The sequence below is a fragment of the Aspergillus eucalypticola genome (genome assembly GCF_003184535.1).
Source record: "Aspergillus eucalypticola CBS 122712 chromosome Unknown BO83scaffold_35, whole genome shotgun sequence".
In the NCBI taxonomy this organism is placed as follows: Eukaryota; Fungi; Ascomycota; class Eurotiomycetes; order Eurotiales; family Aspergillaceae; genus Aspergillus; species Aspergillus eucalypticola.
Genome location: NW_020290309.1, coordinates 118,109 through 132,145, shown reverse-complemented (window position 1 = coordinate 132,145; position 14,037 = coordinate 118,109). Strand labels below are relative to the sequence as shown.

The 14,037-nt window shown below is 49.9% G+C and overlaps 5 protein-coding genes across 5 annotated transcripts; 2 read left to right on the top strand and 3 right to left on the bottom strand.

Annotated features, from left to right (window-relative positions):
* Window positions 1–1,148: 1,148 nt before the first annotated feature.
* BO83DRAFT_370468 (beta-lactamase family protein) lies at window positions 1,149–2,998 on the bottom strand (the record flags this gene model as incomplete). The annotated part of the gene is made up of 2 exons (XM_025529900.1): window positions 2,504–2,998; window positions 1,149–2,445 (listed from the first exon to the last, which is right to left on the bottom strand). Exons 1-2 carry the CDS (start codon window positions 2,869–2,871, stop codon window positions 1,149–1,151), a joined length of 1,665 nt encoding a protein of 554 aa, XP_025383286.1. The 5' UTR covers window positions 2,872–2,998.
* Window positions 2,999–3,260: 262 nt separating this feature from the next.
* BO83DRAFT_370466 (histidine phosphatase family protein) lies at window positions 3,261–5,457 on the top strand (the record flags this gene model as incomplete). Its single annotated transcript, XM_025529899.1, has 3 exons — window positions 3,261–3,805; window positions 3,849–4,005; window positions 4,056–5,457. The coding sequence occupies exons 1-3, from the start codon at window positions 3,664–3,666 to the stop codon at window positions 5,455–5,457; spliced, it is 1,701 nt and encodes a 566-aa protein (XP_025383285.1). The 5' UTR covers window positions 3,261–3,663.
* A 55-nt stretch (window positions 5,458–5,512) lies between these two features.
* BO83DRAFT_382477 (uncharacterized protein) lies at window positions 5,513–7,852 on the bottom strand. The gene is made up of 2 exons (XM_025532232.1): window positions 6,843–7,852; window positions 5,513–6,797 (listed from the first exon to the last, which is right to left on the bottom strand). Exons 1-2 carry the CDS (start codon window positions 7,746–7,748, stop codon window positions 5,694–5,696), a joined length of 2,010 nt encoding a protein of 669 aa, XP_025383284.1. The 5' UTR covers window positions 7,749–7,852; the 3' UTR covers window positions 5,513–5,693.
* Window positions 7,853–8,006: 154 nt separating this feature from the next.
* BO83DRAFT_411800 (Zn(II)2Cys6 transcription factor) lies at window positions 8,007–10,873 on the bottom strand (the record flags this gene model as incomplete). Its single annotated transcript, XM_025534344.1, has 4 exons — window positions 8,007–9,421; window positions 9,475–10,133; window positions 10,186–10,584; window positions 10,835–10,873. 4 exons carry the CDS (start codon window positions 10,871–10,873, stop codon window positions 8,440–8,442), a joined length of 2,079 nt encoding a protein of 692 aa, XP_025383283.1. The 3' UTR covers window positions 8,007–8,439.
* A 2,401-nt stretch (window positions 10,874–13,274) lies between these two features.
* On the top strand, window positions 13,275–13,766 carry BO83DRAFT_402986 (ribonuclease-domain-containing protein; the record flags this gene model as incomplete). The annotated part of the gene is made up of 2 exons (XM_025533583.1): window positions 13,275–13,289; window positions 13,365–13,766. The coding sequence occupies 2 exons, from the start codon at window positions 13,275–13,277 to the stop codon at window positions 13,764–13,766; spliced, it is 417 nt and encodes a 138-aa protein (XP_025383282.1).
* Window positions 13,767–14,037: the final 271 nt, after the last annotated feature.

The following is a 14,037-nucleotide window of genomic DNA, read 5'->3' as shown; positions in this document are numbered from 1 at the left end:
TAATGATGTCTGAGCCACAGCAGTGAGGCTTCATATGAAATTTATAGTTGCCTGGTAACATTCCAGACATATGTGCAGGTCGGTGATACGATTCGTTTAGATTGAACCAAGGGGCCGGTAGCTATCTTGCAGCCATTTATTGAGACTGACCATCAGTCTTCGGGCTTTCCCGTACATACTTTTTTTTTTATCCTCTAAAAGTGGACCCTATTTTTCTGCGACCATCCGATTCGTGAAGATCCACAAGCAGCTTCTCCAAGCCACCGCTTTTTCATCGATCGGTCGGAAATAGATCCCAGCAGCCAACGTGCCGGTTCAACGCGTGTTGATCTCATTAGAAGCTCTTCTTCAGAACAGCAAGACGTCTTGAGAGCTCGAACACCAGAAACACCGGTATCCGCTGTTTAGATTTTGGATTTAGTTGGTTGTGTGGGTGAGGGGGGTAAGGGATGGGGAATCGCATGGTGGTAAGTGGGGGGGGTGGTTTTTGTGGCTGTATACCGCTACTATGAAGGTCGTAACCAGTAGTAGCCTCAATGAGCCCGCTGCGTCTCTTCGCTCTCCATAATTTGTGTAGATTAGTTTACAGTGTTAGTATCGACATTTGGGGAATTCGGAAATTCCAACCCCGAATCCCGTTTTTGTTAGCGAGGACAACTCACTGTGTCCTCGCACAGGTTCAATGTTTTTAGTCTTTTAATCAATCAATTCATCCAGTTTGGATTGGTTCCGCCTGGTCCTCATTCGTCAGAGTGTATACTAGCAGATACGATTTCACCACGTCTTGTTAAGATCTGTCATCATATCACGTGCAGCATCCTATATTCTGGAATCCCTAGGTAGTCAGGGAAAAGAGAAACCATGATCATGCTCGCTGAGCAGGAGCATGATCTGCCCTGATCAGACCCACTCGGCAGAGGATTTCTGCTACGTAGGAGAGTTTAACATAGGCCAATTGGTCAAATATTTGTCAAATTAATTTTATCCTTCTCTTTGCAACATATCCTCTTGTAAGCACTTCATGCATTCAGCTCTATCAGGAGGAATACTGTCAAGAAAGAACTCCATCCTACGCAGCGGTATATATAATAGTAATTCAGGTGTCTTAATTTTCCTGCCGTTCTAAATCAAGGCATTATAAGACACATTCAGGCACCAACACCACCGAAAAGCGGGTTTTGAACCTTGGCCGCACCGCTGCGCACTCCATCCTTCTTCTCGAACCAGATCATTTCCTTGAGCATTTCCTCCAACCGCAGACTCAACCTTGTGACTTGATCATCTTCTATCACAAACTCCGCTTTTACAATGTCCTCACTGCCATCGAGCCAATCAGTAAGATGAGCATCGAATTTTCGGTCATCGGACACATGTTCGAATTTCAAGGTAAACCCCATTGAGCGATCTGTAGCATCGATGAAGAGCGCATCATCTCTGATTTGAACCAGTAAGTTATGATACCCAGGATTCCAGTAGTTGCCAGCGTAAGCACTGAGGGGTATTGTCGGTGGCTGCGGAGTATTCCGTTTTGGTTTTTGCTCATTCACTTGGCCCTTCTGGATACCTGGACTTTTCTTCGCTTGGGTTTTCTTTTCCTGCTTTTTCTTCTCCTTCTTTTCCTGGTTCTTACTCATTGGGTTTGCATCTTTCGCCTCGGCCTGGGGTTTTGGACCGCGAATTTCAACAGATCGTGTGTCTTTGCTTTTGCTGTCCTGAGGTTTTTCGTCCGTGACTCCCAGGATATTGTCAATTAGCCTTTGGACAAGGGTCGTCGCAATGCCACTTGCCCCATCTGAGTTTCCCATGATCACAGCACCGAATGAGAAATCAGGGAGAAAGAAGAAGCGACTTGCGAATCCAGAGAATACCCCATTGTGGCCGACAACCATATGTCCCTTGTAAAAGTAGATATCCAGGCCAGCAGCATATGCTACCGGTGAGCTGTGCCGCTTCCGTCTTCCTGGGTTTGGATTCACAAAAGTTCGCAGGCGAGTGAGCCCTTCATAAACATTTTTATTGATAGGGTCTTCGCGATTCATGAAAGCCTTGACAAATTTGATGAAGTCGTTCACGCTCGAAATGATAGACCCTGCGCCTTGGCCTTCTGGGTAGTCTGGACTTTCTAACCCACGATATGTTGAGTCGGCCCTTTTCCATGTGTAGCCAGTTGCCATGCAGGATCCAAATCCTTTTGATCGTGCGCTGCTGGGTTGAAGAGTAGTTGATGCCATGTCCAGAGGCTTGAAAAATCGCTCTTCGAGGAATGTACCAAAATCCTGTCCGCTCTTGACTTCCACAAGGTGGGTTGCCACTGTATACATCATGTTGCAATAAATATACTTTGATCGAAGGGGGGCCGCGACAGGGATATTCCTGAGGTTTCTCGTAATGGATCGAGCATTGTCCGGCTTCGCCGCTCGCACACTCATATACGAATCGTCATGGCTGGCGCAATATGAATCGTCTTGAAGTCAAACATGGAATTTGAAGAATATTAGCTCACCAAGGCATTCCACTTCTATGACTTAAGATGTCTTCCACGGTGACTCCTTCTGTGTATCCTTCTCCAGACATAACAAAATCCTCGGGGAGCAGAGTCGACATTACGGCATCGTACTGAATATCCGGGAACATGTCATTATCGTCGACTAGCAATCCCACCGCCGCAGCAGTGAGTGATTTAGCAGACGATGCAATGTCAAACAGCGTATCTGCTGTACAAGGTATTTCGGGATCCAGGCTCGCATGTCCATATCCCGCAGAGGCAATTTGATCATTGTGTACGATTGCAATCGCCAGCCCCGGGACATGCTGCTGATTCATCAACTCTGTCACATCTGACGCAAACCCTGCCGAGTGAAAAAAATCCATATTGCTGATATGACGAATTACCGGTGTGCGTTATGGGATGCCACTATATAGGCCTGTTCATGTAGTTTCCAGGCGGTTTCTTTGAGGGAAAAGACCTCAGTTCAAATCTTGAAATGACAGATGCCACCTGGAATGAGAATGGGGGCCGGATTATAATACGCTCGGTCAGCTGCAAGGCTTAACTAGTGTGCATGCCAGTGCCAAGTAGCTCTCAAAGTTAGGGCCTGAGGATCAGCACTTGAGCAGCCCCGCACCTGGGCCCTTCGGGGTTGCCTAACCGGGGCGGTGGGGCATTTCGTTCTAAAGCTGTCATTCTTCTAAAGCCAGAAATAGATTAGGCAGTGCACCTTTTTAAAAGACTGTTACATTATACTGTATCACAGCCACTTCTAAGTTGCAGGACTTTACCCTTTAGTCGGAAGAACTCCTCATCCGTCGTATTTTCGACTCGGTGTTTTCATGTCTGATTTGAGATCGAATGATAACAGGAACGAGCATTGACTAGATGGTGAGGTAAGATAGTTAAGTGCGGAGACGCCATCCACGGTTCACACGAATCATGTGCCAATATATCGGATTTCCCCTCTTATCTCGGTATTCGATCCTCGTCATATCTGGAGTTAGAACATAGATGCCAAGTGCCAATCAGATTTGGTGACATGAACCTCGCACCCGGCTCCAGGGTACTTACACGGCAGATGCACTGACGTAAATAACTACTCCTTATGAAACTGGCTATACTACCTACCCTGGGTTTATCTTCAACGCCTCCAAAACGATGCTTCTTGCAAAATGAGATTTCGCATCTGCTGGCCCATTCTCCCTCTGCTCCTTGTCTCGCATGTCTCGGCCAACGATCAGTATGTGATAGAAGTGGCACCCACCACCACCACAGAGCCAGAATGGTTCAAAACCCGACCGCAAAGCTTCCAAGGTGTGGCGCCTCTCCATTTTCGCTTGCTCGACTAACAGTTCAGGATACACGGCGACCGGGGCTGCGCCGTTTCTGGCGCAGACGAACCCTGCTCCCTTTGGCAACCCGGCCACCTACACAGCCAACCATCCGCTGGAGACATCGCAGCCTATCCACGGAGCCAAAGACCGCAATATCTTCCACCACATGGGCATCTTGAGGTAAATCCACTCCGTGTCTTACTTCCAGCAAGCACTACATAGCCCAATAGTCCCTACTACCCTCGATCCGACGGATTCGGTGTAGATGAATACCCACGCCCCCAAGGCTCAAACATCACACAAATGCACATGCTACACCGACACGGCTCACGCTATCCCAACAAAGACGAAGGCGACGACTTCGCCAACTGGGCCAAAACCCTCACCAACGCTACATCCCACGGCGCCATCTTCTCCGACGAACTCTCCTTCATCCACAACTGGACCTACACCCTCGGCGCCAATATCCTCACCCCCCGCGGCCGAGAAGACCTCCTAGAAAGTGGCATTCTCAACTTCTTCAACTACGGCCATCTCTACACCCCCGGAACCAAAATCGTCGCCCGCACCACCACTCAAGACCGCATGCTCAAAAGCGCCGAGAACTTTCTCGCGGGCTTCTTCCACCTCGACTGGGACGAGCACGTAAACCTACTCGCCATGATCGAAGAGCAGAACTTCAACACCTCCCTGCAAGCCAAAAACGCCTGTCCAAATGCCATGAACATCTCCTTCGACGACTACGTATCCAACACCGTCACAAAATGGAAATCCCACTATCTCGCCCACCGCACCCACCACCTCAACCACCTCTCCACCAACTACCACTGGACCACCAACGACACCTTCACCGCGCAAACCCTCTGCGCCTACGAAACCGTCGCCCTCGGCTACAGCCCCTGGTGCGCCCTCTTCACTTTCCCCGAATGGGAAGGCTTCTCCTACACCTACGACCTCACCTTCGGCGGCAACGCAGGGTTTCAATGTCCCATCAGTCGCGCAATGGGCATCACCTGGGTAGAAGAATTCCTCGCACGCGTCGAGAACCGCTCATTCTCAACAGAAGGATCATCCTCCGCCGCGAACCTCACCCTGAACACCAACCCTACCACCTTCCCAACCAACCAATCCCTCTACTTCGACTTCGCACACGACAAGATCCTCCTCGGTGTTCTCACTGCCTTTGGACTACGGCAGTTCGCTGACCTTCCATTCCCAGATTACACTGATACGAATGAGATTCACTTACCCCGCCACCACGACTTCCAAACAGCAAAAATCATCCCCTTCGCCGGCCGTCTTAATATCGAGATCATCCGCGCTCCACATAAGATTAATCCGCATCGTACCCATGATCCTTATCAGGATACTTATATGAAAGATACAGAGGAGACTGAGTACGTGCATTTCCTGCTTAATCAACGCACGGTGCCGCTACATAAGAGTCTGCCGGAGTGTGTGTTCCGGAGTGATGGGTGGTGCGAGTTGACTGCGTTTCTGCAGGCGCAGAGGGATAGTCTTCGGAAGGCGGAGTATGATTTTACCTGTGTGGGGGAGTGGGATTTGGGGGAGTTTGGGGAGGTGCAGGATGGGGTTCCTGTTCGAAAGAAGGTGGGGGGGATGAGATTGTAGCTTTGTAGTTGGAAGGGGAGGGAAGGTAGAGTATTGTGTAGTTGTAGTTGTCATCGTTTAGTGATAGTATCATCTGTAATTTAAAGTTGCACAATGGAATGTTTTCATATATCAACATAAGCAGCAGCTCCCATATATTTAGCCACTAGCTCTTTTCTCATCATATAGCAAGAGGTATCAATAGGCCTGCACATTGAAATCCTCAGGCCGGAATCAACTATGTACAGAACCCTCGTTCAAGGCGATGTCTCCTTTCGAATCCTATCCACCCGCGCAATATCGTCCGCACTCGGCTCCGGCATGTCCGACTCATCCACAAAAGCCTCTCCGACCGCGTCTTCGACTTGTTCCAGCATGTATGAGATCAACCCGACCGAGCGTGCCATTCCGACTTGGCTCAGACTCTCGCCGACCGCTGCCTCGATTTTCCCGTCGCCACCATTTTGCGCCAGGTCGGCTTCGAAGGCATGGCAGAGGGACTTGAGCGGCTCGAGGAAGCGATTGCGGAAGTAGACGTGAGTCTTTTCGAGCTGAAGCTGCTTGCGCAGGTGTGTTGAAGTTACGATGGTGTAGTAGAGGCTGAGAGCCGCATGGATGGAGGGTGATAGAGTCTGGGAGAACTTGATGAAGGATGCCACGAGGTCGGATGATACGTTCATGAACAATTCGGAGGAATTGAAGAGCGAAGGGAACAGCACCGAGAAGTAGTGCGGGTCGAGGTAGACGCTAGGCTCTGCTGAAGTGCCAGCTTTGGACGAATTTGCTGCTTCAAGGATACCCGTCTTGAGCCATCCAATCGCACTATCCTTGACGCTTTGGTAGCGGTCGTCTTCCAAAACGGTTCGGATCACTTTGAACTGGGTGACCTGCGATGGATGCGTCCGGATGATCGTTCCAGGAATGCGTCGGACGGAGCTATAATTTTGACGCGCAGTGCAAGCAGTCAAGGTCAGCACAAAGTCAATGAAGTCCTTCTCGTAGGGTGTCGTATCGCTTGGCTTTTGCATTGAAAAGACCGTCAGCGTGAGCAGAGAGTCCAAGAGCACTTGGGGCTGCCCGAATGCCACTTCGTCTGGAGAATTGTATCCTCCGACGAAGTTCTGGAAGATCCGTGCCAAGTCAGGGAATATGGCGATCGGACTGACTTGGCCAGACGAGAACAGTTCTGCGGTAGCCGCCCGCGCCGCGAGCAGCAACAAGGAGCCGTGTCTTTCTAACGGAATCTCATCCGCCTTCTTGGGTGGCTCCTCGAAGTCTAGAGGAAGAGGTTGGTCTTTCGGGGATTGAAGGGCAATTTCAAGCAGTTTCTGGTCATTGAGACCGAAATCTCGGGATAGAGCCTGCGGCCGTTAGTGAAACCCAGATAACAAGTTGTGGCAGCCTACCGTGATCTTCGCAATGATCATGTCCCTTTCTTTCAGCTCTTTATGATTGGCAAATGCATCGCTCGGTGTCTCCTGCTTGGCCAGACGCAGACCAGGTTGCAACTTCTCCTGCAGTCTAATCGCCCAGGACATACCCGGGTCTGACGGCCCAGTGAAGCTCAGCAGGTATGACTTGAGAACCTCGATTAGACCGAATTGTAGGAACTTCTGAACCAGAACCGACTCATCATCGCTTGCCGGGGAAGGGGATTGGACCTCTGCTTCCGGATCCGGTGCTGATTTCTCCGAAAGACGCAGCACGCTCGACTCGCTGGGCACTCTGGGTGGCGGTGCCGGCCTTTTGGATGGTGAGACGTCTCTGAAGAACTCCAGCATCGCATACGTCGTCTCATTCGTAGGCATGAGGGTATATGCCTCCAGTACAGCCTGCAGCGATGTCGCTAGGAACCGACTTGGGGATTTGGTCTGGATACGGGAATGGAGAACCGATAGCATCGAGACCAGAGTGTTGAACTGCAAGATATGGCGCGGCAGGGCCGCATTATTCGATGCGCTGTCCGTAGCATCTTGCGACGCTTCATCAGCCTTAGCCGTGCCATCGTCGCTATCATCATCCTCGTCCTCGGGTTGTAACTGCATGAGCGCATCGGAAACTCGCAATATCACCTCTCTCGGGTTTCCCAGGCGGGCAATGTCGTGCAGGCAATCAAGGGATTGGGGCAACATGGGCAGCAACAGCTGCACCAAGTCCCAGCCGATGTTGGTCGTCAGGACTTCATCCTGAAGGAGTTTGTGGAGGATGGGAAGGCGGGCGGGGGTGAGTTGGTATTCGAGGAGGGTGAGATAGGTGAGGTAGTCAGTGGCCGGCGGCAAGGCCTGAATGAGCGGATCTTCTTCGGCGGCCATTGCAAGGTCGGAGGTACAGCTGGGGGTAAAAGAATGGGATGGGAGAGATGGCCAGCCAGCAGGAGAGATTGCAGCTGGTCGAGACGGGACAGCCGAAACACGGGGTGGGAGAAATGAGCAGCCAGAGGGAGGCAGAAGGGCAGCAGGCCCATTGGGGGGAATTGCTTAATGCCATCTTGCACCGCCCCAGTGCAGATGATGTCACCCGCCCCCCACTCTTCTCCATCCACTTGACACTCTTTCCTTTCCTTTGTGCGACTCGACTCAGGATCAGGAACCGGATTTTATCCCGTATTCTAGTCCTAATTACAACAGTTGAATGGTCACAGAAACCCAATGAGCACTAGATTACTACCATTACAGCCATGACGCTGGCTCAACAATTGACCAACTATGTAGTAGCGTTCCTCTGTCACGACTTCATCCCACTCAAACGCCTCCTGCCTATTGAAGTAGAGATGTGCAATTCTCCGCCCCTTTTTACGTGAAACAGGGTCATAGTTTGTAACGTCTTTAACGTTCCAGGTGCAAGCAGACTGCAAGTATGGGCATCCACTCACAATGTCCGCTTTACTGTTTAGCCTTCAGTATATATGCCACATGATTTGGCTGAGGTGGCTGGTGTCTGATAAATGTTGGTGCCTCAGGCTGCGAAGAAGCGAAGCTTTACGCCAAGGTATCCGCCGACTAGCTAGCTAGACAACATCGGACCATCAAGTTCGAGGAACAACGCCTCCCAATCGAATGTTTGGATATTTGCGTCTGTTTGCGTAATCTGCCAAATCTCATCAAGGTGGGGAAGAGCTGGAATGTTGTCCTGTTCGTTGGCAATGATGTCGGTCAGGCTGGATGAGCTGTTGTCGGCACAGAGGGACTCAGAAATGACCTCGCTGACCGACATATCATGTTTTCGCACAACTCGCTGGAACGATTCAAGAAGCCTGATGGCAACGGGAGAGTCTTTTGTGGCGTCCTTCAGGATGCTACATGCATCGACTACTTCCGCCCGGCGCGCTTGCCGAGGTACAGGTTCCTGAGAAAGACACATGTCCAGAAAGAGGGCTGTAATCGCGATGCCAACACACTGCAAGATTCCGGAGAACTTCAGTCTCGTAAGCACAAAGGGGATATCCTCGCTTGCCAGCATTCTTTCTGCCTGTATGACACACCGAGCCGCTTCCAGGCAAGCCTCCCTTGAGGGGGCATACGTCGGATCGACCAAGCCGCGGGCTAAGTACGGGAGATGTAGTCGGCACCGTTGTGAGTGAACCAAGGAATTGATGATATACCGCTGAATCATGATTCCCGGAGCAATGTTCGGGTACTTGGCAATGAGGCCGTCCAGAGCATCTCCATCCAGGCGGAAGAACTGTGGTAATTGTTTGATGAATGTCACAATCCTCTTGTCCACCTCCAAAAGCCGCCTAGACTCCATATCGCCATCATTAAATGTGGTCATTGAAGAAGAGTCTACGACTTCCCGACATATCTCTGCCAGCTTGATACGCTGAAGGCTATATGAGATCTCGGTGGGTTGCTCCATCGGTCGGTCAATGATGGGGGAGCCAGCCATAAGATTTTCATCGTCGACATTGCGAGGCTTTGAGACCACCATATGTAGCGGGTTGATGCTGTAAGTGCCTCTATGAGGACCAGGGAATTGTGATGCCATCCTGTGCCACTCAGTAACGGCTTTGGCGAGAGCAGCGTGGGCGATGATACATACCAATCCGTAGCAACCAGATACCACCATACTCTTCGCTTCATTTCGGAGTCAACAGAGTCAGCAGGAGTGTCCTCTCTTCCGTCTATCTCTGGTTGATGGTCGACTTTGTGCAACGAGAGTTCTCGCGCTACTGTTATGGCTGTTGACAACAGGTCACGGAATCGAGCACTGATACCTTCCAGATTAGCGATGACAAAGGATATGATGATCATTGCCTGGATGGCTTCGATGGATTGAAGGGATATGCGACGACAGTGATCTAGCAAGTCAAGAGTTCCTTTGACCCACAGAGAAGATGTTGCATTCACCTTCTCGGGAGTCGCAAACGGTGCATCTGCTGAGTCTGTCCGAGTCCATGTATACATCGCACTCGACAGGATGCTTAGAAGAAGTGCCACCTGACAAGGACTAACAGGTGCATGCTGCTCAATGTCATTGTAGATGTTGTCGACCATTGTACGCAGTGGACCGCTAAGGATAAGGTGATGGATGTAGGTGATATCACGAAAGTATTTTTCAAGCAGAACCACCGACTCTTGGTATAGTGGAATTGAAAAGCTTCTCGAGTAGCCTGGACTGCTACTCTCAATGGTCATAACACTGGCTATACTCCATATTGGACATGATCGAAAGGTCGTCGTGTCGGTTCGGACTGAACGCTGTGTGTTGGTTAGCTACTCGAGTCTCAGCAGAACTTCGAACCACACGTACACAAGACACCTGGCTTGCACACTCAGCTTCGAGCCATATTGCATCTGCTGCAGCCTGCTTATCCTTTCGTGCTAACTGTGGTCGACTCCTACGACGATCTGTCTTTGCATCTTGCGCTCGAATAGATTGACTGTTTGTTCGAAGAACGATGTCCTCTAGCCGTTGTAGGCGTGTCAAAATATCAGCCGTCCCGTGGCTATCATTATTATGAGGGCTGTCACTTGATGCTGGAGCTGAATACAGCCCGCAGTCAATTCCACGGCTGATGCAGTTGGAGCAGGGGAGCTGACGGCTGCACCGTAATTTTCGCGACCGACAAAAGTGACACGAGACAGGCCTCAAGCGAGAAGTTTGCTTTTCTATATGTGATCGAGGAGGCATCCTACACTTCTTTGACGTCTAAGTATTCAAATAGAACAATGGTGATGACTAATGCAAAACAAAAGACGTGAGAGTCGACACGAGGGTGGCGAAGGATCCGAAGGCTCCTCAGTCTAGCCAATCATCGTTGGTGTAGTCCGCGGATATTCCGCGGAGAGAGCCAAGCCCTGATATGAAGCTCTATAAAATCCAATGATGCTGCTGGTCTTCTATGCACCAGACCACTCATTTCGTTTCCAATGGACTCTATCATCGATCAGATTCGTACCTTGGCCGGCACGGCTGATGAGCTAGGTCGCACCAGCATTTATAATGATCTCCGCTCCCTTCTGCCGGAACTTCAGAGCCCGATGGATATGATCATGGATCTTTTCAACTCTGTACTCTGCGTTCTCCATGTATCATATCGCCCATTAGCTGACACGTTTCCTAGCACCTCAGAGTTTCAGTCATCATGCTCGGAATGAATGCTGGCCTTTTCCGAAAATTGGCTGTGGACGACCGCGTATGGACAGCCTCGGAACTGGCAAAGGATCTGGGGGTTGACCTACTGCTCCTGGGTAAGCATTTCTCATTGAAGCTTCAAGAATTCATGATGACTAAGATTACAATCACTTGCAATCAGAACGCATTCTTCGCTACCTTGCAGCAAATGGTATCATCGAAGAGACGACTGTGGGACAATTCCGAGCCAAGCGAACAACTAGAATGCTGGCAGATGAGCGTTCGGAGGCATTCGTACTCTACGCGTAAGATCAGTCCATGGTATATAAACTTTGGGGTTGTTGGCTTACTTATTCATGGACAGATTCGAAACCTGTGGGCCAGCCAGTCAAGCATTTCCGGCGTTCTTCGCAGAAAATAACTACGATGATATTATGGATAACAAAAACACCCCATTTCAAATAGCCTTTCAAACAGACCTCACCTGTTTTGAGTGGTTATCCAAGCAGCCAAAGCTGTTTAATTCTTTACAACAAGTCATGACCGGTCTTCAGTCCACGGACTGGCTTTCGGGTTTCGACCTCTTTCACCAAGAAGCGGGTCGCGTTGCTCCAAACCCAGTGCATCCTGGAGAGCCTTTCTTCGTCGATGTCGGCGGTGGCCATGGCCACCAGTGTATTCAGCTCAGGGACAAGTATCCCTATTTCCGAGGACGCCTTGTGCTGCAGGACCTGCCCGAAGCGGTCGACCACCTTCCTCCCCTGGACGGTATCCAGGTTATGGCTCACGACATATTTCAGCCACAGACCATGAAGGGTGAGCAGATCCTATATCTCTATATCAATCACCATCTAACCAGAATTTCAATTTAACAGGAGCAAGGTTCTACTACCTGCGACGGATCCTTCACGACTACCCGGATTCTCAATGCACCCAGATCCTTCAACACCTGGCCACTGCCATGGGGCCTCACTCAAGAATCCTCGTGGACGAGATGGTGCTACCAGATGTGAATGCATCATGGCAAGCGACCCTGGCTGATATATCACTGATGATCTCACTTGGTGGTAAGGAGCGAACCAAGAAGCAATGGACGGGGCTGGCCGAGCGTGTAGGACTACGCATTGAGGATATACACACCTACGATCGCGAGTCCAAGACGTCTATAATTGTACTTCGGCACCAATGAGGGCTGTGTTATCTATCCATAAGATGGGTGCTATTGGAAGATTATTGGTGCAGGATTAAGAGACTAGCGGCCTGCTTAAGAATGCACCCTCGTTTGGCCACTAGTATTTATCTATAATGCTCAGTTAGTTATCATATCATATATCTCTACTCATCAACATGGAGCACCTTGCTCAGCAACTAAAACACAGCGTGGCATGATTCGAGTTGATACAAAGGGCAGCACCACCAGGACCATACCATTCCTGGCTATGTGCATTCATAATTTGAATCCTACAGCTCTAAATCAAGGCACGGGGCGTACAGCGGGGGGTGCTCCCGCGCCACCCGCAACAGTAGCAGTACACCGATGCATCCATCCCCACTCCAAGTGAACTACATCTTCAGTCTCATATACTTTCACTATCCAGTCACCCAACCACGTGCCCTAATCCAGTCCAAAGAACTCCGATCCCCCCAAAAAAACAAGCACCCACTACCAATGCATAAATCCTTCAAGAACCAAGAAACTCATAACCCCCAGAAATAAATATATACCCGCGCACATGAAGCCAACAACACCACTCATTGGAGAACACATGAAGTAAGAGTGGGTTCTATCCGGAGCATCCGTCGGACTCCCTAGCTCGGGACGGACACTACCGAGCACTAGTATATGTGATCCTCAGGTGAGATAAATCTCTTCTCGACGAGTAATGGGAGAACGTGGCTTATCTTGGGGATGCTTGTTCTTTCTTGGCGTTTGCTTGTTTGATTATGTTTTCAGACCATAATTGGGTACAAGGGAGGGGTTAAAGGATGTTAGTCTGGCCTGAGATACTCGATCTCCGTCGGAGTTACCATTATTCTTGTTGGCATTTTTGTTTCGATTGTTGGTTTGTGGAGGTCAAGTTAATGACTAGATGAGTAGACTGCATACAGTGACGAAGATGGGATGAATAATAGGGAACCTGAGGGGGTTCAGAGAGTACTATAAATAGGGAGGAGAATCTTCTTTGTCTCAAATACTATCAGACAAGAACAAAGACAGAAGAAGAAGAAGAATAGTAGAGAGATCATCCTTAAAGCAAAACACAATGTTCCAACTCAAGGTACATACACACCTTTCCACTCCTGTCCCACCCCATCTTAACCTCACCAAACCCCCTCTAATGAACACCTTATAGACAATCCTCACCCTCCTCCCCATCTTCCTAACATCTACCCTCGCCGCGCCCTCTCAACCCCACCCCGACACCCGCTCCGACTCGAAATGCGTCTACTACTGCGGCAGCCACTGCTACTGGGCTAGCGACATCAGCAAAGCGCAAGCGAAGGGGTACTCCTTACACGAAGAAGGGCGAACAATCGACGACTACCCACACGTGTACCACGACTACGAAGGGTTCGATTTCACCGTCTCAGGCACTTACTACGAGTACCCGATTCTGGATGATTACAAGGTCTATGATGGGGGTTCTCCTGGTGCGGATCGGATTATCTTTAATGGGGAGGATGAGTTTGCGGGATTGATTACGCATACCGGGGCGGAGGAATATGATGGGTTTGTGGCTTGTCAAGCTGTTTAAATTTAAATTTATTTTCTGGGTTGTGTGGGTGAGGGGGGACTAAGTGTTGGGGTAGGGGTGAGAGAATGAAAAGTGGTTTTTAAATTGATCAAAATGAGAGGGCAGTAAAAGTGTACTACACCCTACACAGTAGCAGTCAGCCAGTTATAGAGATTAGCACATATCAAGTGGAGATTTAAAACAGTCCGGCCCGGGCCGGTGGGTCTCAGCTTCAGCTGCAGTGGGCGGGGTTTCTCCGAAAATGATAAAATTTATACTACTCCTGCAGCTC

What these genes read in the sequence shown, in the direction of transcription:
- BO83DRAFT_382477 (XM_025532232.1), bottom strand. Translation starts at nt 7,748, where the DNA reads ATGGCCGCCGAAGAAGATCCGCTCATTCAGGCCTTGCCGCCGGCCACT. An exon ending in TGATCATTGCGAAGATCACG is followed by an intron (nt 6,798 to 6,842) that starts GTAGGCTGCCAC and finishes TAACGGCCGCAG; the next exon opens with GCTCTATCCCGAGATTTCGG.